General features: G+C 38.7%; 1 protein-coding gene across 1 annotated transcript in view; it reads left to right on the top strand.

The window, feature by feature from the left end:
- Nucleotides 1-24,452, top strand: part of POLR1E (RNA polymerase I subunit E) — a 46,614-nt gene that overhangs the window by 8,197 nt on the left and 13,965 nt on the right. The window contains exons 3-10 of the mRNA XM_043975354.1: nt 2,657-2,733; nt 3,676-3,761; nt 9,956-10,011; nt 14,172-14,316; nt 14,673-14,780; nt 18,031-18,127; nt 19,480-19,613; nt 24,288-24,369. Coding sequence (XP_043831289.1) covers nt 2,657-2,733; nt 3,676-3,761; nt 9,956-10,011; nt 14,172-14,316; nt 14,673-14,780; nt 18,031-18,127; nt 19,480-19,613; nt 24,288-24,369 — 785 coding nt within the window. The remainder of the gene's footprint in view (nt 1-2,656; nt 2,734-3,675; nt 3,762-9,955; nt 10,012-14,171; nt 14,317-14,672; nt 14,781-18,030; nt 18,128-19,479; nt 19,614-24,287; nt 24,370-24,452) is intronic.

Genomic DNA, 24,452 nt, shown 5'->3' with positions numbered 1-24,452 from the left:
GACTCATTCATGGTTATTGATAACTTGAATTTCTCTTTTTTTTTTTTTAATTTCTCCTTTTGATAACTGCCTATTCAAATTAGTCATTTATCTCTATTAAATTTCATCTTATTGGATTTGTCCCACTTTTACTACCTCTTGAGCTCTTTTTGGCTCATGATTCTGAGATGTTAGTATTAGTTATTCCTACTGAGCTTCATTGATTTCTAAATTTCTATTTATTTGGGCAAAGCTTGTATCAGCCTATGTTTTTATTTTAAATTTTTCAAAAATTTTTTGGGGGGGGGCAGGCAATGAGGGTTAAGTGACTTGCCCATCTGTCACACAGCTAGTAAGTGTCAAGTGTCTGAGGCTGGATTTGCACTCAGGTCCTCCTGAATCCAGGGCCGGTGCTCTATCCACCACGCCACCTAGCTGCCCTCCAGCCTATGTTTTTAAAAAGCAGGCATGAAAACTGACTCCATGGCCACAGCCTAATAAGTAAGGCAGATAATTCAGTGATTTTTCTGATGAATTTACAAATTGTAGGCAAATACATCTGAATTATTTCATCTTAGTGTTTGTTTGATTTGGATCTTTTGTTTTGCTGTACCTACTGTTCAAATTTCCAGGGTAATTTATCAAGTCTTCTCTTTGTTATTATTTAGTACACATAGAGTCTTAATACATGATATTAATATAGCAGGTTTTAGTTATCTTCTCTGCTAGAGGGGAACAGAAACATGTAATCCATATCGACAGATTGTGTGTGTGTGTGTGTGTGTGTGTGTGTGTGTGTGTGTGTGTGTATACCATTGAGCAGTGTCTTTTGCATTTGAAGAAGGGTATTTGATTTGGGAATTAATAAAAGTTCAAACAAAATCATGACTGTATATTGTGACCATGGAAGAGATGATAACTCACTGTTCTGCCAGTTCTTCTTCCCCTTCACACACTCTCTCATTCATTACTTGTTGGGGATGGATAGCCTCACCTCTCAGATAACATGAACTGACTGGCCTTTTCTCACTAGTTTGAACTAAAAGGACCTCTGCCTAAGCTCCTTAGTTTATCTGTCCCTAACATTAATTAGCACAAATTGATCAAGAGTTAAAGCTTAAAATATATATGCCCAAAGAAAGTGTTTGTTTCTAAGCCTCTGTTATTAAAAGTAAGAATTAGGGGCAGCTAGGTGGCACAGTGGATAGAGCACTGGCCCTGGATTCAGGAGGACCTGAGTTCAAATCCGACCTCTGACACTTAAACACTTACTAGCTGTGTGACCCTGGGCAAGTCACTTAACCCCAATTGCCCCGTAAAAAAAAAAAGGAAGAATTATCCTGAAGATAACATATTAGCACAAGTTTTCTGACATAGCCAATGTGGGAATTTGTTTTGTTAACAGTAGTTTGATTTTCCCTGTTCTTCAGTTTGGGGGCAGGGGAGTGCGGCAATCGGGAGAGTAGAGCTAAGTAATGGGATTGCCATTTTACCATCATGTTTGGTACTAAGGTTTATTAACATGATCCTTTCTTTGGTGTTCAGAATAAAATAATTTTTTTTTTAAGAAAAAAAGATTCTGTGTTGAGTAACTTACAGTACTGAAAATGATCAGAAGCTGATGGTCTAAAAAAATTATTTAACTTGAAAAAAATTACTTTTGTTGTTCAGTCATATCTAACTCTTTGTGACCCCATACCCCATTTGGGATTTTCTTGGCAAAGATTCTAGAGTGGTTTGTCATTTCCTTCTGTGGCTCATTTTACAGATGAGGAACTGAGGCAATCAGGATTAAATGACTTGCCCAGAGTCACACAGCTAGTAAGTGTCTGAGGCCAGATCTGAAATCAAGTCTTCCTGATTCCAGGTCTGGTGCTCCATCCACTGTGCCACCTAGCTGCCCTAAAAAAAAATGTATGTATGTGTATGTGTGTGTGTGTATGTGTGTGTGTGTGTGTGTATAATCTGACGTTTAATCTGAAGATGATTTTAAAGAAAGTTAGGGTAGGATAACAAATCTTGATTGAAGAAGAATTAGATTCTCAACCTGGCCTAAATTTCATCACCATCTTGGGTAAAAGACAAATGTGAAAGGTTTTTTGGATACCATAGCCTCCCAGTTGATTTGATGGGGGTTGCAGAACCAAAAAACGCCACCAGGGGTCAGTATAGCCTCAGTAAGAGCCGACTCCTTAAACGGGAATTATCAGTTCATTGTTTTAATACCAGTTCATAATTGAACTCATCAGTTCAGTCAAATGCCATTCTTTATTGTCAGATTTAAAATTTTTATGATAGCTGTTAGCTGTGGTTTGTGGATCACTGTTATTGAAGTTTAAAATATATTTTATAATCTAATAACTAGACGCTAAAGTGTTGCTGAAGACACAAGGCTGTCATTCATATCAGAGACTCTCATAATAAGTGTCATGAGATCATTATCCTGAACATTGATATTGACTTATAGTTTATTTTAAAATGAAATAGTTGTTCAACTGTCTTAAAGCCCAGTTACCTTAAGGATCCAAATCACCAGGCTTTAGAATGTCCATTCTTGTCTAACAGTCCAGTTCTGTCTCCAGCATATTAGGTAACTTAGGAAAGAAGATAGAACTATGGAAGATACCTTTTAGATATTGATAATGAAACAATAATTCTTTTTTTCCTCATTTTTCAGGCTGCTGAAACAGACAGACTTTCCTATGTAGGAAACAACTTTGGTACTGGAGCACTGAAATGTAACAATTTATGCAGGTGTGAAAGGGGTAGGGCTGGGGGAAGGAACTCTACTTGTGTTCAGTGGTGCAAAGAGCTGGGGGCTTGGCACAGTGGGAAGAATGTCACTAATTTATTTCTCGTAATAACTCTACCAGAGTTAGCCTAAAGTTTTACTTTGCACTATCTACGAAAGAAGGTTTAAAAAAAAACCAAGGTAAATACAATTAGAGGGACGATGTTAACTTGATTTAAATAATAATATGATTTGCATGTATGTAATGTGATAACAGTATCAAAATGGACTTTCAGGATTGCTATAGGAAATTACCTGAGGTACAGTGTATTTTTGAAAATAAGAGCTGCAGGGGAAGCTAGGTGGTGCAATGGATAGAACACCAGCCCTGGATTCAGGAGGACCTCAGCTCAAATCTTGCCTCAGACACTTGACACTTATTATCTCTGTTACTCTGGGCAAGTCACTTAACCCCAATTGCCTCACCAATAAACAAAAAAAAAGAAAAGAAAAAGTGCACTTCTGTTTTTTCTACTTGTTTTATTGATGCTTTTTAAAAATACCACAATCATTACCCATAATATACATCCCCATTCCCATCATGGAACTGCTTTTTATAACAAAGAACATTTAAGCAAAACAAACTGACACAGCTACCACATCTTGACAACATATGCCACAATTCTTTCATTACTCTCACAGAGGGAGCATGGTAGAAAACTTCAGTTCTTTAAAATTTAGATTAAAATCTAATTCTTATAAACTTTCTCCTATTTAGTTCAGATATTTAAATAGCAATGCTATTATATTTTTGTACCTACATAGAGAAGATTCATGGAGTATTTATTCAGTATATTCTAGTGTAAAATTCTGAATACTTATGAATAGAAAGGATTGTTAATACAAAATACAGAAATGTGGGGGGAAAATTGTAGTATGGTTAATGTTAGTTTTATTTTGTGTAGGTACTTCGTTGGTGTTTTGAATAAAGACTCTGGCCAAATGGAAATATATGATGCTGAGTTGTTTAACATGCAACCAGTGTTTTCAGGTAGGTTCATTTAGATTTTTTTTTTGGTTTATTTTTTGGCTCATTGTATATCTTGCCTGACTTTTAAGTCTAAGTCATTCATTTTAAAAAGGTGAAATTATGCCAGTTTTCATTTAAGTGGAAAAATTTTGGAAATGCACTGTTGATCATCAGATCAATCATTTGAAAAGTTATTTACACAGTTTTTATAGTGAAAATATTAAGAGGAATAGGTTTTGAGGTAATTATTGCTAAAGTTCATCCTTTCTTTATTACTCTACAACCTGAATGGGAATGAGTATAGGAACCTTGTTAGTAGGGAATGGAAGTTGAATAATAACTTAAAATTTAATGGAAAATCAGTGGGAACCAGGATGGCAGAGAGAAGTCAGGAAGTTGCCTGAGCTCTCTTCAGTTTCCCTCAAAAACAACATTAAATCAAGCCTCTAAATGGATTCTGAAGTGACAGAACCCACAAAAAGACTGAGTGAGACAGGTTTCCAGCTCAAGATAACTCAGGGAATTCAGGAAAGGTCTGTCTCACTTGGGTGGAAGGGGAGCACAGCCTAGCTCAGGTAGTGTCCAGGCTAGTTCCTGGGAGGCACTTAGCCACAGCACAGATCAGTAACTGAGGCCCCTTGGTCCTGCCTCAGCAGGCTAGTGGCACAGGAGGCCTTCAGCCCCAGTGGAAAAGGCAAATTGCCAGCTTAGAAACCAGGCACAGCAGGCATGTCTAGGCCAGGTCAAGCCAGCACAGTGGGCAAGCCCTGAGCCCCAGAGGTCAAAACACAGAAAATCATTGAACAAGCCCCTGGCCCCAGTGCAAGAAGCTTGGGACAGTACAACTTGTGCCCCAGGGGCAGAGCTCAACATTAATAGCCACAAAATATGCTTAAAAAATGAGCAGAACAAAAAAAAAACACCCTGACCATAGAAAGTTACTATGGTGACAGAAAGAACTCAAAACATAGACTCAGAAGAGGGAAGAGGACAGTGTCAGAGGAACTACATGTGAAATCTCAAAGGGGAGTATGAATTGGTCTCAAGCCCCAAAAGCATTCTTTGAAGAACTATGTTCCCCTTCTACCCAATGAAAGAATTGAGAGGTATGCAAGAGAAGCAGCAGCTTTGAAAACACTTTCTTTAAAAAAAAAAAAATTGGCCAAATGGGGGGGGGGGGAAATTCCACTGAAGAAAACAACTTTAAAAGTAGAATTAACCAAATGGAAAAGGAGATGTAAAAGCTAACTAAAGAATTCCTTAAAATTAGAATTGGGCAAGCGGAAGCTAATAACTCTTTGAGACATCAAGAATCAATCAAATGAAATCAAAAGAATGAAAAAAATCAAAGAAAATTAAAAATGTGTTATTGGAAAAACAACTAACTTTAAAACATAGATCCAGAAGAGATAATTTAAGAATTATTGCAATACCCTAAGGCCCTGATCAAAAAAAGAACCTGATGGGGGGCAGCTAGGTGGCGCAGTGGATAAAGCACTGGCCCTGGATTCAGGAGAACCTGAGTTCAAATCCAGCTTTAGACACTTGACATTTACTAGCTGTGTGACCCTGGGGAAGTCACTTAACCCTCATTGCCTTGCCAAAACAAACAAATAAAAAAACAAAAAAAGCACCTGAATAGCATCTTTCAAGAAACTGTCAAAGAAAACTACCCTGATAGCCTAGAACCAGAGGGTAAAATAGTCATTGAAAGAATCCACCAATCACCTCCTGAAAGAGATCCCTAAATGAAAACTCCAAGGAATATTGTAGCTAAATTTCAGAAATATCATTTCCAAGGAGAAAATATTGTAATCAGCCAGTAAGAAATAATTAAAATATCAAGAAACCACAGTCAGGATTACACAAGACTTAGCAGCTTCTACATTAAAGGATTGAAGGGCTTGGAAAATTATTCCAGAAAGCAAAGGAGCTTGGATTATAAGCAAGATCAACTACCCAGCAAAATTGAGCATTATTTTTCAAGGAAAAAAAAAGGATATTCAATGAAGTAGGGGACATGAAAAGAGCAAAGTTGAACAGAAGATTTAAGAGAAGCAGAAAAAGGTAAACAGGAAAGAAAAAAAAATAAAACATGTCATTTGATAAGGTGAAACTTTATATCCCTACATGACAAGATGATGCTTGTAACTCTTGAGAACTGTATCTCTATTAGGGCAGTTAGGAGTAGACATACACAGAGGATATGGATATAAGTTGACTTTGATGTGATAATATTAAAACAAATATGGGGTGAAAAAAGGATTGTACCTTGAAATAAGGAAAGGGGTATAGAATAGGGTAAATTAGGTCACATGAAGAGGCATAAAAGATCTGTTACAATAGAGGGAAAGAAGGGGGGGGGTGAGCATTGTTTAAACCTTATTCTCATAGGATTTGGCTCAAAGAGTGAATAACATACACACTTAGTTGGATATAGAAATTTATCTTACTATGTGGTTTAAAATCTAAATTGTGGGTTCTAATCTGCTCCCCCAGTCTTGGCGGAAAGCTGGCTAAAATCACTGATAAATTCAACAAGAGTTTAGGCTTTTAAAGATTTATATGTGTGTATATATATATATATATAAATAATAAGTTAGTGAAGAAAGAGAGATTGAGAACAGATTCCTTATAGCATGGAAATCCTAGCTTAGATCTAATTCTGTATAGCCAGAGAGAAAGAAAGCAGCTCATGTGAAATCTCTCACCACCATGCTGGTGTCCAAATGACTGAGGGGCCCTTCTGTTCTCTCTCTCCCTTGCCACGCACCTCTTCCTCAACCAAAAAAAAATGAACGCTTCTGTGTGCGAGTGTCCACTTCCTATTTTCTTTTTCCCTCCCCAAAAGGGGAAGTCCTTCAAGCTGGTTGGTTGAGAGTGGTCTCTTGCTGATGTCACTCAGGACCGGCCAGGTGTGGCCTCCATCCAATTCAAACAATACTAAATCAATCGAGTGGGGCCCCTGGGCGTCTGACAAATTCCATTATTTTATCACATTCCCTTTAAGGAAGTAGGAAGGGAAAGGGGAAGGAAAAGGGAGGAAGGAGGGAGTTGATAGAAGGAAGGGCAGAAGTAGGGAAAAGGGGAGGAATGGAAAATCAGTCATGGAATCTCATAGTTAAAAAGGATGTTAGTTTAGTCCATTCCTAAAAGAAATTCTCTTTATATATGCAATACCTGTTTGGTAAGGTGCTTCCCACAAAGAATATAGATAGCCTGTATCTTTAAGACATACACTTTATCTTGAGATAGACTGAATCTTTATGAATCAAATGGAATGTAGCAGAAAAGACATTTTGGGGCCAGCAACTGAGATTTTAGTTGTAACCCCCTTTCTGGAGAGAGGTAGAGTAGAGAGTGTGTGTGAGTTAACTTTGGTTTTTGAGAATCTGTGAGGAATTTAGTGGAGATGGAGAAAAAACCTCTCTTGTTAGTACTAACATAACTTAATTCTGTGAAGAGTCCAAGCATTCTAAAGAAACTTACATGTAATAGCTGGAGAAAAAAGAAAGGACTAATATAACTTAGGTATTTAGAGACTGAATTTGGCTTTTATCTTGAGAAATGTGAGGCCGATTCCAGAGAGAATTTAATTGGGTTCTTGAGTGAATTGGACAGTGGAATTGTATTTCCAAAAGTGAAATTATCTTCTGCTTTACTTTGGGTTGACGTTATTCCAGCTGAGCTTGACTCAGGCCAGGCCCCTAGTAGTTTTAGGTCTTTCCTTCAGACTCCTTTTTCACCCTTTATCATCTGCTTCATTTTCTCCAGGTGCCCTTCTTGCCCTTGCAGCCAAGCCATTTTCTCTCTCTCTAAGGTTCTGTTTCAACACGGAGCTGCGCTCTTTTTTCTGCATTTATTTCTTGGGCATTTCTTAACCCACAATATTTCTACATATATGGTGTTTGGCATTTTCTTCTGTTAATTCACTTTTCCAGTCTCAGTTCCTTGTTTAGGACTTTCTGTCAGGGTCAAGCTCTGTTCTCTCCTGTAGCTTGGATCTGGCGGTCAGGCTTGAGTTTGGTCTCATCCCCCATTTTCTAGTGTTCCTGCCCTGGCTTCCACCTTCACTGGTGCTCAGAACACCAGTGTACTTCATGCCCCTGTAAGCTTCATTGATCAAAACTGTGTCCCCTTTGAACGTGCCTGGTCAGAGTCCTGTCACCTTATGGCCCCAAGGGAGCCCTGCCCCGCCCCCCCCCCCCGCCCTGCCCCATCCCTGGCAGATTTCAGGCCCAGAAAAACTTGCTGCTGTTTCTCTTTAAATTTCTTTATTATTATTCAGTCTGGTACCCATTTTAGATCTTTGCTCTACTATGCATGGGAAAGCTGGGCTTCTTTTTCATGGTACCATATTTAGTGTAACTCAAACATGAGCTGTTAATAATGTGCATAGCATACTTATGGTCATTTTGTATAATTTAGATGGGGCAGGTACATTCTGCTGTAGGGAGAAGAGCCCCAGGAAACATGAGTTCTCTTGCCAGTACTGGCACCAGCTAACTGGTTAGTTTTAAACAAACGGTCCCAGAAATATCATCTATAAAACGAGCTGGTTGTGAGATATATAGATACACACACACACCTATCTATATCATTATCTATATATATTAGTGTCACATTTCTGTAGTGGTTTACAAAGATGATCTCTCAGGTCCCTTCTAGTTTAAATGTTCAATGACTGAATTCAAGCATAATTTAGTTCTTATCAAATGACTATGGAAGTTGCCAATGTTTGTGTTAGACTTGTTGTTGGTCAGCTCCATGATTCATTTGATGCCAAGTCCTTGATCAGAATGCAGCCCTTGTTTATATAACATTTGTTCCTGTGGGAAATTAAGGTTCCAGGAAAATCCATTGTGACCAGCTGGGGCTGTCTCTGCATCCTTGAAGCATTAATACTTTATTACTCCCTTCCAATGGTGAAACTATTTCAGCTATACTCTTCTATTTAAGCATGTGTTCTCAGGAATCAGGAAAAAACTCTTTTCCCCAAAAAAGTGCTAAAAATAAGTGAATTGAGGGGGCAGTTAGGTGGCGCAGTGGAGAAAGCACTGGCCCTGGATTCAGGAGGACCTGAGTTCAAATCTGGCCTCAGACACTTGACACTTACTAGCTGTGTGACCCTGGGCAAGTCACTTAACCCTCATTGCCCTGCAAAAAATAAAAATAAGTGAATGGCAGGGACAGGGAAATTGAATTTCACAGCTTTGATCTAAAGTTAAAGAATGCAGTAGAAGGAAAATGTGTTGGCATAAAGTTAAGGGGGGAAAAGTTGGTGAAAGTAGATATGAATGTTGACATGCTTATATCTAGGTATTCACTACTTACTGTGCATTTTTTTTCTTAATTTTCATTTAAAATGCACTTCAGGGCAGCTAGATGGCGCAGTGGTTAAAGCACCGGCCCTGGATTCAGGAGTACCAGAGTTCAAATCCGGCCTCAGACACTTGACACTTACTAGCTGTGTGACCGTGGGCAAGTCACTTAACCCCCTATTGCCTAAAAAAATTTAAAAAATTTAAAAAAATAAAATGCACTTCAAAGATTATAGTAGCTTTATGAAAAGTTATTTGAATTGGAAAGTTTTTTTTTTTTAAGCATCTTAGTATAGTGTGGCTTTCTTTCATAAATAACAAAAAAGGGGGCAGCTAGGTGGCACAGTAGATAAAGCACTGGTCCTGGATTCAGGAGGACCTTAGTTCAAATCTGGCCTCAGACACTTGACACTTACTAGCTGTGTGACCCTAGGCAAGTCACTTAACCCTCATCACCCCACAAAAACAAACAAACAAATGAATGAATGAATAAATAACAGAAAATTTAAACAATTGGAGTTGGTTTACATCTGTTGAAAAGAAGAATTTACATAAAGGAACATGCTGGACCACCTAGGGGAGTACTTTAAATTGTTGTCTTTTAAGAAAAAGATTTATTGTAAACTTGACGTTGAATAGCAGTAATTTTATAACTATTTACATTTTAATTAATTTTATTGAACAGATTTCATGCTTACATTTTTTTTCTGCTTCTCTAACCATTAAGTTGCTGAATAGAATATTTTATGCTTTTTAATGAAATCATAGACTACATTTAACTCATTGTCGATGTTGAAAACATCTTGAAATAGATGCTTATAGTGGCAATATGAATTAAATTATGGTAATTGTAAAAAAAGAAAAAAACCTTTAAATTTGCTTTTCTTTCTGCAGATGACTTGAAAGATAGTGAAACATCAGAAAATCAGACCAGATCTTATAGAGATCAGGTTAGTACACTGAACTTCAGATCTACACTGTAAGCTTTTAGGGGCTTCCCAGCCTGGACAGAGAACTGGAATTCCTAAACAGCTATTTCTAGATTATTTTATTTTCAATTTAGATGATATGACCTAGAGTTAGTGTTGACATAATGTAGAAAGGTTAGCTACTTTTTTATACAGTATTCCCTCCTTCCCACCCCTTCCCCCAAATGAATGCCTATGCCCTTACAGTTTAAAATTTGGCAAAGTTTTTATTGAGCCCCTACAGTGTGTAAAGTGCTGAGGAAGATGCTGAAATAAATAGAATAGACTTGAGGGGGTTCCTGCCCAGTAACTGAAATCTTGTTTGCGTTGTCTGTCATTGTTCTGGAAACAAATGCTTTATTTAATGATGCTAATATATATCATGATTGTCACAGTCCTTTGTCCCAGTGAGAAGAGGTGGATGCAAGTAAATTTTATTTATTTATATGTTTTTAAATTTTAATGTTCAATAAGCCATACAGCAGAAAAACCTTTTCTCTTTTAAAATATCAATTGCAATATACTTAACACTTTTAAGTGCTACTCATCCCTTATTGTATGTCAGTGTGTGTATGAATGTACTCTATAGTGATATAGTCCAGTTTGCAAACAGTTCTCCTAATTCTGCTTTTTCCACTTTGCTTTATTGCATATTGATATTTTTGTGCATTCTTTCTACTCCATTATCTAGTAGTGTTTCATGTTATTAATATATTACTGTCTATTTAGCCAGGCTCCAAATGTTGAACATTAAGATTATTTCTAGATTTTTGCTATTAGTTTTACTGTGAGAATAATTATAAAAAAGGTCTTTTTCCCCTTTTTAATGATTTCCTACTTATATTCCCATTTGTGGGATTACTGTTTTAAAGGGTATAGAAACCAGTTTTTATGCATATTGAGAAATTGTTCTTCAGTAACAACAGTGTACCTGTTTGCATTACCGCCCATGATGCACCAGCAGTACACCTATCCCCTCATAGCCCTGCCAATGTGGACTTTTTTTATTTTTATGTATTTTTGTTAGTGTACTTACTTTAGCTCACTTTTCTCATTTATGTTTCTTTTAAGAGTTAAATATACATTTATTCAATATCTAATATAAGCACTGTGCTAGGTGCTAGGAGAAAAACAGTTTTCATGGGACACAATCCCTGCTGTCAAGAAGCATATAGTCTAGTAGGGGGAAAGGACACCAGTGCAGATGCCTGTAGTAAACAACGTTTTGTGATACTGAACTAGAGCTAGAGCAGTGGTCTCCAAAGTAGGGACCCTTTTTCTTGGTGAGATTTGGCATGACCCCAGGGGATAATCAGATATTGGGTGGGAAGATGGGTTATAGCCCACTCTGCCTGCTCTAGCCAATTTTGGGACTTGTTACCCTTCTACTCATTATTACCTAACCCTCTCCCACTAAGCCGATCCCACCCTGAGGCTCCCATTGCTGTGCAAGCTCCCATTTACTCTTCTACCTTGGGTGCAGACACTTCACGGTAACTGTAACCTAGCTTTGACTCAACTCTTCAAGCAAAATTTTCCCCATACCCACACCCTATCCCCCAGCTTTCCTCATGGCTGTGGCAATTGTACGTTGGTGGGCTTTACACTTCCAGGGCATGGTGATTAAGAGCTGTGAAGCCACCCCTTTTCATTTTTTAATTTTATCTTTTTCCCAAAAAAATCCATACCTCTTTTTTCAACTTTCTTATTTGTGTTCAGGGTGCCACCATCCTTCCAATTACCCGGATTCAAATTGGGCATCCAGCTTAAAAAAACAAACAAACAAACTAGAAAAGGAGCAAATCATAAAAACAACTATATACAAAAATAGAAATTCTGAAAGTCATAGAAGAAAAAAGTTGAAAACAAAACCACTGAAGCTTTGAGATATGACTAGAAGTAACTATTTTTTGGAGAGGGGGAAAAAAACCTAATAAAATGATAAGCTTAGCTAATCTGACTTTTTAAAAAGAGGAAAATTAAATTACCAATATCAAGAATGAAAAATAATCACAAGGGACAGCTAGGTGGCGCAGTGGATAGAGCACCGGCCCTGGAGTCAGGAGTACCTGAGTTCAAATCCAGACTCAGACACTTAACACTTACTAGCTGTGTGACCCTGGGCAAGTCACTTAACCCCAGTTGACTCACTTAAAAAAAAAAAAAGACTGATACAAAAAGAAAAAAGCAGAAGTAGGAAATTAGTTTACACAATGACCAAAATTGAAAGATCAGCATCAGTAAAATTATTGAAACTGAATTCACTTCAAAATTACAATGACCGGGCAGCTAGGTGGCGTAGTGGATAGAGCACCGGCCCTGGATTCAGGAGTACCTGAGTTCAAATCCGACCTCAGACACTTAACACTTACTAGCTGTGTGACCCTGGGCAAGTCACTTAACCCCAATTGCCTCACTAAAAAAAAAAAAAAATTACAATTACCAAGCTTGGCCTAAAAAAAGAAGAAGAAGTTACCTTCCTCCCACCCTTCTTTGCAGAGATGGGGAACTATGGATGTGGAATACTATATATAATGTCAGATTTTTAAATTATGTTGATTAGTTTTACTCTTCTGTTTCCCCTTCCTCTTTTTTCATTCTGTTATAAAGGATACCAGTATACATTGAGAAATGTTAAGTGATATAAAAACAAAAGAGGATAGGGCCAGCTAGGTGGCGCAGTGGATAGAACACTGGCCCTGGATTCAGGAGGACCTGACTTCAAATCTGGCCTCAGACCTTTGACACTAGCTGTGTGACCCTGGGAAAGTCACTTAACCCCAATTGCCTCACCAAAAAACCAAACAAAAACAAAAGAGGAATAAAAATTTATTTAAGAAAAAAAGATGTCTTCCTGATTCTAAGCCTTCCACTCTAATTTTGTTTTTTTTTGGTAAGGCAATTGGGGTTAAGTGACTTGCCCAGGGTCACACAGCTAGTAAGTGTTAAGTGTCTGAGGCCAGATTTGAACTCAGGGACTCCTGACTCTAGGGCTGGTCCTCTATCCACTGCGCCACCTAGCTGCCCCTTCCATGCTATCCAATGCAACAGCTAGCTACCTCCTCAGTAAATAACAGCAGCAACAACAATAATAATAATTAGCATTTATGTAGCGTTTATATAGTGATTTAAGATTTACAGAACACTTTACAAATGTTATTTCATCCTCACATGATAGGCACTATTATTATGCCCATATTACAGATGGGGTAACTGAGGTAGACAAGTGATTTACCCAGAGTTATACAGCTAGTATGTGTCTGATGCTGGATTTGAACTTATATCTTCCTGACTTTAGGTCCGGTGCTCTATCCACTGTGCAACCACCTAACTACTTCTAATCCCTGAATTTTTCAGTGCCCTAAGTAAATAACTATTAAAACTGAAACTTGCAGGCCTAAACTGGGGAGGTAAGAAAAATATCCTGAGAATAATATTCAACCCTATGCCAAAAAAACAAAGCTATCTGCTGGGAGGATAGTTTTTCACTTTCTCCATATGACACATCATTTCATTAGCAGTATTAGAGAAAACTCTCGCTTTTTAACAGTGGTATTTATTTAATATTAAAATAAGAAATAATCTTTATTTTTATCTACTATTTTCCTAGACAAAAAAGGCTACTAATAACTCATTGGGGGGGGGGTTTACTTGTCTACTTACATCTTCCTCCTAGTCAGTCACCAAACATGTATGGAATGCCCACCGTGTGCCAGGCACTGTGCTGAGCTCTAAGAGAGAAATACAGAAGTGAGAAGGTTCTTGCCTGTAGAGTATCTACTGAGGAAGACCACATGTACATTTACAAGTGTATACAAAATGTATTCAAAATAGATAGCACGGTCAGTTGGAGTGGAAAAGGCACTTGTGGCAGCCTAGGAAGTGAGGGAAGGCTTCTGGTAGAAGGTGATAAACAAACTGAGCTTTAAAGGAAATAAATCTGAAGTGGGTTTGTTTGTTTTTACCATAGAGTGCCTTCTGGACAGGTTTTATAATCAATGACTTGTCTCTGTTACTACAAACCAAGAGCTCATAGACTTTTATAGATTCTCAGAATTGTATCTAGGTCAGTTTTATTATTCAGTGTATCCTAGATGAATTTGTGTTATGATTTAAACTGGGTTTATTTTTGTGTGTGTCAGGTGGACTTCTGCATCGAGGCCTTTGGGACCACCAAACAGAAGCGAGCTTTGAGCTCCAGAAGAATGAACAAAGTTGGCAGTGAAACTTTAAACAAAGCAGTGGCCAAAGCAGCTGAAAATATCATAGATGAAAAGGGAGTTACTGGTAAAGAGTCCACATTTTGAAAATAGTCTGTGAAACTCACTCCTCTTTTTTTTAAGGATTATATTCTTGATCCTTAGAAGTTGTGAATTATATTGTTTATGTAATGACACTTCATTATATGTAGAGGACTTTGCTGAATATTGAGTCATGAAGTTTAGAGCAAAGATAGTAACGCTTCTGGGAGCTAAAATCTTGATAGTGGAATTATTTAATTTTTGGAGAAATATCTAGACCAGGGGTATCTCTGAATCTTTGGGTGGCCCTGATTTCCAGGGAACAGTGAGTATAGGAGTCTAGCTTTTACAAAAATCATTTAATTGTATTTTTACTTGAGCATTGATTTCTTTTTTGAAAAGCTCTTGTTAATGATGCGGCCCAGGATGACCTACAAGATGAATCTGCATACCTACCCCCGTGCCATGCTGATGGTGTCAAGCCAGAGGAAATTTATAAATTTGAAGATCGTATCCTTTCTGGTGCAAAAGCTTTCTTTGTTTTGACAAGATGCCCTGATCTCACATAAATAGTAGGGTTGGGCTCAATGAACAACGACATGAATAGTAATAACTGAAGTTTAGACAGCATTTGAAGGTTTACAAAATACTTTTGGTACGTTAGCTCATTTGATACTCACAATAGTCTTGTGAGGTAGGTGCAGTTATTATATCTTCTCTTTTACAGATGAGGAAACTGAGGCACACTGAGAGGTTAAGTCATTTTTCCTTCGCTAATTTAGTAAATGCCAGATTTTAACTGATATCTCTTTGGGCTCCCAAAGGTTTGTTCCTTCTTCCAATACAGATAATAAGAAATTAGGAGTTTGAAGTTATTTGTGATTTTTAAAAATTGGGAAATTGCTCTCCCCAAAGTCACCAGTGGGTCTCTTAATTGCCAAGATGTGATGGTATTCTCAGTCCTCATACATCTTAGGCTTTCTGCAGCATTTGGCAGAGCTGGCCAGCCTCACCTCCTTCATCATCTCCTTCCTCTGGGTTTTCACAACATTATTCTCTTGGTTCTCCTACCTATCTGACCACTGCCTTTCAGCCTCCTTTGCTGGTTCATCCTCCACATCCTGCCAACTGAGGATACCCCAGGAGTCTGTCCTGGGCCTTCTCTCTGTGTGCTTTCTCTCTTACTGACTTAATTAGCTACTGTGGGTTTCACTGTCATCTCTATGCAGATAGCTTCCAGTTGTCACTGTCTAGCCCTGGTCTTTTCTGAGCTCCAGTCCCACATCACCACTTTCCTGTTGTTTGTTTCAAATTGGGCTTCTCTTGGCATTCCAGTCTGAAAATGTCTAAAACCGAACTCATCTCTCCCCCTACCCCCAAACTGACCCCATCTCTTTGGAGGGCAGCACCATCTTTTGAGTCCTCCAGACTCACAACCTTAGCCACCCTCTATGCCTCATTCACCCTCAGCCCACATACACAGCTAGATGCCAAGTCTTCTTGTGTGTGTGTGTGTGTGTGTGTGTGTGTGTGTGTGTGGGTGGGTGGGTGGGTGGTTTTTTCCCCAGGGCAATGAGAGTTAAGTGACTTGCCCAGGGTCACACAGCTAGTAAGTATCAAGTGTCTGAGGCCAGATTTGAACCCAGGTCCTCCTGAATTCAGGGCCAGTGCTTTATCCACTGTAACACCTAGCTGCCCTCCAGATGCCAAGTCTTCCTGAGTCCAACTTCACAACATCTGTCCTCACTCACCACCTCTCTACTGAAATGGCCACCATCCTGGTTCAGGCCCTCCACTCCTATCTGACCTCTACTACTACAGTAGCCTTCTAATTGTCTCCTTTTCTCAAGCCTCCCCTCTCTCTAGTCCATCCACACACTTGCCAGAGTGGAATTACTTAACATACGAATCTGACAGTTACTCCTCTACTCATTGAACTCCGGGGACTCCTTATTACCTCTAGAATATAATACAGACTCCTTTGTTTAAAATTAAGGGTCGTCCTTCACGGTCTGGCTCCCGCCTGGTACTTTAGGCTTGTTATGTGTTGCTCCCCTTCAGGCATTCTACCGGTTTTCCTTTCATGCCATTCTTTACACAAAGCCTGCCAGCTCTTATTTCCTTGGCTTCATACAGACTCCCCGTGCCTGTAATGCCCTCTCTTCTCACCTGAGTTCTCAGAATGTTTCCTTAAAACCTTAGCTCAAATACCACCTTCTACATGAGGCTTTTCTGATTCCCTTTGACTGCCAATGCCTCCCTCCTTCCCCTTGCTGTCTATTTTGTATAAAATAATAATATGGGTATGTGTCGTCTGTCCCCTCCCCCCTGCCCAGAACGTAAGCCCCTTGAGGGCAAGCACTGTTTTGTTTCCTTTGTATCTCATAAGCCTCACACAACACCTGGTACATTGTAGGTATTTCATAAATGCTTGTTGATTTATTGATAGATAGAGAGCCAATTTATAGCCTTTAATTATATACATTAAAAACATATTATAAACTCAGCCAAAAGGCACTTTGGAAATCATCTAATACAAAGATTGACCTGGCCAAGGTCACATAGCTCTTTAGGGGTAGAGCCAGAGCCAGGACAAATGTCTTCTGATGCCTCATGCATTTCCCTGGCCGCTACGACATCCTGAAAGATAGGAAGATGAAGGAAAATTTGGTCCCATAGTAGGTATATTGAATGAATCTTGTCATTATCTCTAGAGTTGGGGAACTGCTCATGTATTTGGAGAAATCTTTGCTTCCTGCCTTTGTGACATTTAGGCTTTCATTAAGCCATTTAAGTTTAGCTTGGTTTTTTTGCTTTTTGCAGGGCAAGGAGGTTAAGTGACTTGCCCAGGGTCACACAGCTAGTAAGTGTCAAGTGTCTGAGGCCGGATTTGAACTCAGGTCTTCCTGACTCCAGGGCCAGTGCTCTGTCCTCTGCGCCACCTAACTGCCCCTCTGTTCCCCTTTCAACAGGCCTTCAAATACTTGTGGGTAATTTTAAAATAATTTCCTAGCCTTTTGTTTTTTAAATAAGCAACCCCACCTTTCCCTCATAGGCATTATTTTCTGTTTCTTTTACTCACAATCTGTTTGTTGGCTTTATAAGTTGTTGGGATTTGCGGGGGGTGGGGGGGGGGGGTTTGGTGAGATAATTGTGGTTAAATGACTTGCCCAGGATCACACAGCTAATAAGTGTCAAGTATCTGAGACTGGATTTAAACTCACATCCTCCTGACTCCACAGCCAGTGCTCTTATCCACTGCACCACCTAGCTGTCCCCAACTCTATAAGTTGTTAAGACAGTTTTCTCCTCATTTAGTGTAAGTAGATAGTCATTGTAGATGATATAATATTCCAAATAATGTTGAGGACCAAGATCCATAGATTACTCTAGATTTTTATTAGACTTGACAAGTCATAGTTTGGGAAATATCTATGCACTGGATAGAATACAAAGAATCCCAGGTCAGGAGTTTGTGTCCTAGCTCCACTGTCCAGTACCATCACAGCCTCCCTGAGCTTTAGTCTCCTTGTGTATAAAAATGAGAATAAACCTGCTCCTGTTGTGAATATCAAATGAAATCCTGCCCACAAAGGCCATTCGTAACCCAATCACACTCTATGTAGGACCACCTCCTGACTCAGAAATCTGTGCAGATTATCCAGGTTTGAAATGTAGAGCTAGATTTTAGGCCATAAGCAAGAGTAGTTTTTTTCTGTTCTATATTTTGTTTTGAGTTAGTTCCTTAACCTCCTTTTAGTTCTTTCTCCTGAAGAATATAAAGCACTTCAGGTTCCTTCTGAAGTTCTAAAGAATGTTACATCTGAAGAAATACTGAAAATGATGGAAGAGAACAGGTATGGCTCATAATGAAGCCTAAAGCAAAGATAAAGTGGAATCCAGCCCAAGAGCCTAGAAAAGAAAGTGATCTCATGTTACATAAGTTGATAGAAACTGGTCGTGAAGCTTAGTCATCACTGGGAGGTTTTGCCCTCATTCTGAAATTGGTTGTGTATTTTCCAAAGTAACTTAATCAGAACAGCCTCCCCCCAGATCCTCAGGTTCTGACAAGTCCTGCCACACTGGGAAAGCTCTTTTCACCGCTGTTGTCCAAGGACCAGACCAGCCACTTTGAAGATGTTCCTCCCCCAGAGGCCTGGCCACCAACTGAGTCATGATAACTCAAGAGATGGTCTCCCTGTATAGAGAGGAGCTGCAGCCTGCCTCAGTAGAGAGAATAATCACACCGATACAATTATGGGCCCTTCCAGTAATTAGAATGATCGAGAGATAGGCAAGTTCAGCTAGGGCCCAAAACACAATGGGGACAAAATATTTTTTAAAACATTTTTATAAAATATACCTATTTTTGGGGAGCAGCTGGGTGGCATAGTAGATAAAGCACTGGCCCTGGATTTAGGAGGACCTGAGTTCAAATCCAGCCTCAGACACTTTACACTTACTAGCTGTGTGACTGGGCAAGTCACTTGACTCTCATTGCCCTACAAAAACAATAAAGTGTGAATGTTTAAAATATATATACACACACACACACACACACCTATTTTTTTCTTTCTTTTTTTTTGGTGAAGCAACTGGGGTTAAGTGACTTGCCTGGGGTCACACAGCTAGTAAGTGTTAAGTGTCTGAGGCCGGATTTGAACTCAGGTCCTCCTGAATCCAGGGCTGGTGCTCTATCCACTATGCCACCTAGCTGCCCCCACACCCTATTTTTAATGTCAGAAAACTCCACTTACTGTGACACAGTGTTATCTATGTTTATGATATATCAAGGGGATTGTGTTATGGTGAGGGCTTTTAGCCTTCCTTGATAGACTACACCACTCAGAGAGCTGTAGACTTCCTACCTTACCCTAGGATTGCCCACAAGCCTTTTTCTGGCTCTGGTTTGGGTCTCAGCTTTTATTTCCTTATGGTAGTAGATTACATGCAAATTAAGTTAAATCAGTGAAACACAGTGTTTTTACTCTTAGTAAGTGCCAAATAAATGTTGCTTGAATGGAGTGGGTGGCTTTGAATTTAGAAACTGGAATGTGGCCAAAGGCCCCCCAGAAGGGCTGTTTTCCAGGATGCTGGTCTGGTCTGCAACCCTTCCCAGTTTCATGTGGATGCTTATTCTTGAACAATACTCTGCTGCCTCTCTTGAGCTGACTTTGATTCTTTTCCTTTTTTCACATGCCAATTTTAGCTACTGTCCCTTTGTCATAGAAGCCTTGAAGAACTTGCCCTTAGATGAGGAGAAGCGGGACCATAAGGCGCGATGTCTGTGGTTTTTAAACATCCTCATCAAATTCAGATCCCAGACTGTGATTAGGAAGAAGAGTAAGTAAACAAATGGGGAAGATTCTATTTCACTTTTTATTGTTTTCTAACCAGAAGAACATCTCCAGCAAAAGGAGGAAATAAATCTGTCATCCCTGATCTTTGTCATACATATCTTAGTAAAATGATTAAGCTATTGTTAGCTGCGTGAGGGAACTGCACAGGCCAGTTCAGTTACTCAGCTTATCCTACATCCACATCTGTGGAGTCCTTAAGAAATTTGCTGTATTATTAGAACAGTCCCAAAAGGAGGGGGAGAAAATGATCTTAGGCATCGAAAGAAGTTTGGTTTTTTTTAAGTAGGCTGATATTTGTGCGTATTTTTGGTACTAAAAGATGAAAAGATTTTTTGTTGTCTGAAAGGTAAAGAACAATATCATTACTAGGACAGGATGTAGTAGTTTTTTCTTTTTCTTAAATTTAGAATTTTTATCTGGTCTGCTTTTGAAAAGGATTTCAAGCAGATTATACAATGGGCTTTATATTGAAGATTAAAGGGAGGAGAAGGAAATAATTGACATAGTCTCTCTGTTGAGCCAACTTTGTGTCAAGATTGATGAATTATATGTATTAAATATGTGCAACATCTTGTCCACATTTGCTTTTGTCTTTCCTATTTAGTAGATATCCTAAGTCAAGTTAACAAGTATTTAAGTCCCTATTATATGCCAGGCACATCTCTTACAGCTCTGTCTCCATCATTTTCTTTCAGAAAATTGCTCTTTGCTATTCTGACATTTAACCGTTTATAACATAAACTACAGCCCTGTAACTTTGAAATTTGAATGGTCTGTGAGCACATCATGATCGGTGCTCCCTTCCTGGGGACAGACCACAACCTTTCATTGTTACTTTGTCATGTGCCATGCCTTTCTATAAATCCATCAGTAAGGATCCACCCAACACAATGGAGGCATCCTCCGGTTCTCATCTTGGGTACTGGCACTGGACTCAGGCTGCCGGTTGCTTATTTAGTAATCTTATTACTTGACCAGCCCATCCTTCTCTTCCAGTCTTAGATGTGCTTCTTGATGTCTTTGATTTCTGTAATGGTGCTAGTTATCACTGGTACTATGATATATTCTCTGTGTCCACCAGGCATCTTTTTGTTAAGGTTAAATAAAAATTTATTTCTGTTGGCTCTACTTTAAATACAGTTTCTCCTGTATATTTTCTTATATATGAAGATACCTTTTAAGCTGTTTCATTTTAAGTCCATGTTCTGAATATTGATTTCTTTTGATATTCATGATAATGGCTTAACTCCATTTGGTCTTAGAGTACCTAATAAGGCATAGCTTTTTCGGGGGGAAGTGAGGGGACCTGTAATTTCTGGACTTGGGAAATTCCCTCCACTATGCAGTATGGCAACTGCTGAGGCACGGAGAGAAATGGGTCTGGGGCTAGATTATCACAGCTGTCTCCTAATTGAACTCCTGCCTCTGATTTCTCCCCTCTCTAACCCTTTCTCCGCATGGTTTTCAAAATAATATCCTTCAAGTATAAGTCAGATGAAGTTATTCCCTTGCTTAAGACTCTTAGGTGGCTTCCCATTAAACCGAGGATAAAAGACAGTCTCCTTAGCTTGAGAAGAAAGGCCCTTCGCAGCCTGGCTCAGTGTCTCCTGGGATTGTTGCACACTCCTGGCTCACACGCATTCTTTGTTCTGGCCACACTGACCCACCAAATGTTCCCTTGACTCAGCATTTCTTCACCCTGCCTTTGGACAGTAAAGATACCGTGCCCAGAATATATTATACCTTTCTTAAAGTCCTAACAGATTTCTAACCTGCATTCTCAACAAGTACATTGATGCATAAGCTCTACTTTAGAATTCCATATCTAAGCTATTTAATTTTTGATTGAATACGTGAAAATAGTACAGCATTTTTAAAAAATTTATTTATTTTTTAGTGAGGCAATTGGGGTTAAGTGACTTGCCCAGGGGTCACACAGCTAGTAAGTGTTAAGTGTCTGAGGCCGGATTTGAACTCAGGTACTCCTGACTCCAGGGCTGGTGCTTTATCCACTGTGCCATCTAGCTGCCCCCAAATGGTACAACTTTTTAAAAAAAATTTATCGAACTTAAGATTTCGTTGGTATTTGGAGCTCCCAGCAAGGAAACTCCTGATGCTTTAAAATTTTCTTATAGAGTTGCCTGCTGCACTTGGGTGGTTATGTGGTCACTGGAGGACACAGCCAGAATGGCAGGGCCAGCCTTGTAGTCACAAAGTTTAGAGGTTGGCTTTCTAGTCATATGCCTGACAGTCCTTTTTTGTTGTTGTTGTTGTTTTTTGGTTTTTGTTTTGTTTTGTTTTGTTTTTGCAGGGCAATGAGGGTTAAGTGACTTGCCCAGGGTCACACAGCTAGTTAAGTGTCAAGTGTCTGAGGCTGGATTTGAACTCAGGTCCTCCTGAATCCACAGCCAGTGCTTTATACACTGCACCACCTAGCTGCCCAGTCCCTTTTTTAAAATTAAATTTTATTTTATTTTTAGAGCTACATTCTCTCCTTCCCACCTTTCCATTCACAAAGCAAGAACAAATCCCTGTTACAAACACATATATTCAAGCCAAACAGATTCCCACATTGGCCATACCTCACATACATTTTAACAAAATAAAAATAAACAAAAAGACATGCTTACCTTGTATGCCTTTCAAAATCGGTCTGCTTACTGTTTGCCTTTGATTTGGGATTTTGTTTTTGTTTTTGTTTTGTTTTTGTTTTTTATTTCCCATTTTCTTCTAAATTTGTTATTTTTATGGTGTTGTCATATTCCATTACATTAACAAAATAATAGCCATTCCCCAATTTTTAGGCATATGGGTTGTTGACAGTTATTCGCTATTATAAATAAAGTAGATAGATTTTTGATAACGTTAGGATAATGTTGACAGTAGGATCACTGGATCAAAGAGCATATTGGTTTTGTGCACCTTTATGGCATGTTGCCAGATCATCCTCCAAAAAAAGTTTGGTCTTTTACTCCACAAGTAACTTAATAGAAGATTCATTTGCCTGCAAAATTGAATTTTATAACCTTTTGTGATTTTCTTGGCAGTATAATGACTACAGTGTAGAATCTTGGGGTTTTGTGTTTCTGTTTTTAATATATATTTCTTCAGTTATTAGGGAATTTGTATAGTTTATCATTGGTTTTTAGCTTTTTTTTTTTTGTAAAGATTATATATTGATATTCTTTGATTATTAGCTATATGTAATTTACACTCATAGACTTTGATTGGGTCCTTAAAGTTTCTGGATGTCAGGCCCTGAGCTGATATATTTTCTACCAGAATTTTTTCCCAATATAGATTGTTTCTGTTTCTATATGTATCACTTCGGGTCCTTTAGATTTTTAGTTGATAGTATTTGGTTTTGGACGGGTAGTAGGCTTTCAGTTTCAATTTATCTTTTGGCAAAATTTTAAAAATATAAATTTTTCTTTTACATTACATAGAATTCCCATGGTGTTTTTCTCCAAACCCTTCCAAGAGAACCATGCCTCATGATAAAGAATTCTTAAAAAGAAGAAAGAAAATGAGTTTCACATGGGGCAGCTAGGTGGCACAGTGGATAAAGCACCGGCCTTGGATTTAGGAGGACCTGAGTTCAAATCCAGCCTCAGGCACTTGACTCTTACTAGCTGTGTGACCCTGGGCAAGTCTCTTAACTCTCATTGCCTTGCCAAAAAAAAAAAAGAAAAGAAAAGAAAGAAAATGAGTTTCACAAAACCTAACCAGCATGAGTGAATGATTAAAAAAACAAAACAAAATATTTATTAAGCATTTACTTTGTACCACCCACTGTATTAAGTACCAAGAATACAAAATTTTTAAAAAAGGAAACAATTCCTGCCCCCCAGGGAGCTTACATATAAAGAATTTGTGGTGTTATATGTAGTATTCCACAGCCCTGGTCCCTCACTTTTTCAGAGAATCAGAGAGTGTCTTCTTATATCTCTTCTTTGGGGCCACACTTGGTCATTATAGTTTGGATTATTTTGTGGTTGTTTTGATTTACATTGGTCTGGTTCTTGTGGATGTTGGTTTTCCTGGTTCTGCTTACTTCATTTTGCATTATTTCATATTAACTCTTCCATGCTTCTCTATTTTTTGTGAAAATGTAATTATTACCTTGTGTTAGTCATTTTTCTTCTTTTTTGGGGGGGCGGGAGGCAATGAGGGTTAAATGACTTGCCCAGGATCACACAGCTAGTAAGTGTCAAGTATCTGAGGCTGGATTTGAACTCAGCTCCTCCTGAATCCAGGGCTGGTGCTTTATCCTCTGTGCTACCTAGCTGCCCCTGAAAAAAAAGGGGAGGGAGATTTACACAATATATTGGGTGGGGTTTTTTTGGTGTTGGTTTTTTTTGTTTTTTTGCGTGTGGGCCAATGAGGGCTAAATGACTTGCCCAGGGTCACACGGCTAGTAAATGTCAAGTGTCTGAGGCCAGATTTAAACTCAGGTCCTCCTGAATCCAGGGCTGGTGTTTTATACACTGCACCACCTATCTACCCCTGTCATTTTTCTTCTTTTTGGTGTTTTGTTGTTTTTTGAGTGCAGTTTAAGGATCTGGGCTATTTTGTTAACTATCATCTTAACTACAAGTTCCATAGCATAAAATTTTAGAAAGAAAACTAAATGAATTTTCAAAACTTTCCATTTTAGATTCACTGGGACCTGATGTGCCACATATTATCAATACCAAACTCCTCAAGAACTTTACTAGTTTGACTTATAATAATGGCAGGTAAAGAAAAAGAATGTTTCTTGAATTAATGTCTATGAACAGTGGGTACGGGGAAGCACATTGCACACACAGTTTATATATTT

The sequence above is a fragment of the Dromiciops gliroides genome, chromosome 1 (assembly GCF_019393635.1).
Source record: "Dromiciops gliroides isolate mDroGli1 chromosome 1, mDroGli1.pri, whole genome shotgun sequence".
NCBI classification, from domain to species: Eukaryota; Metazoa; Chordata; class Mammalia; order Microbiotheria; family Microbiotheriidae; genus Dromiciops; species Dromiciops gliroides.
This window is presented reverse-complemented; position numbering and strand designations above follow the sequence as displayed.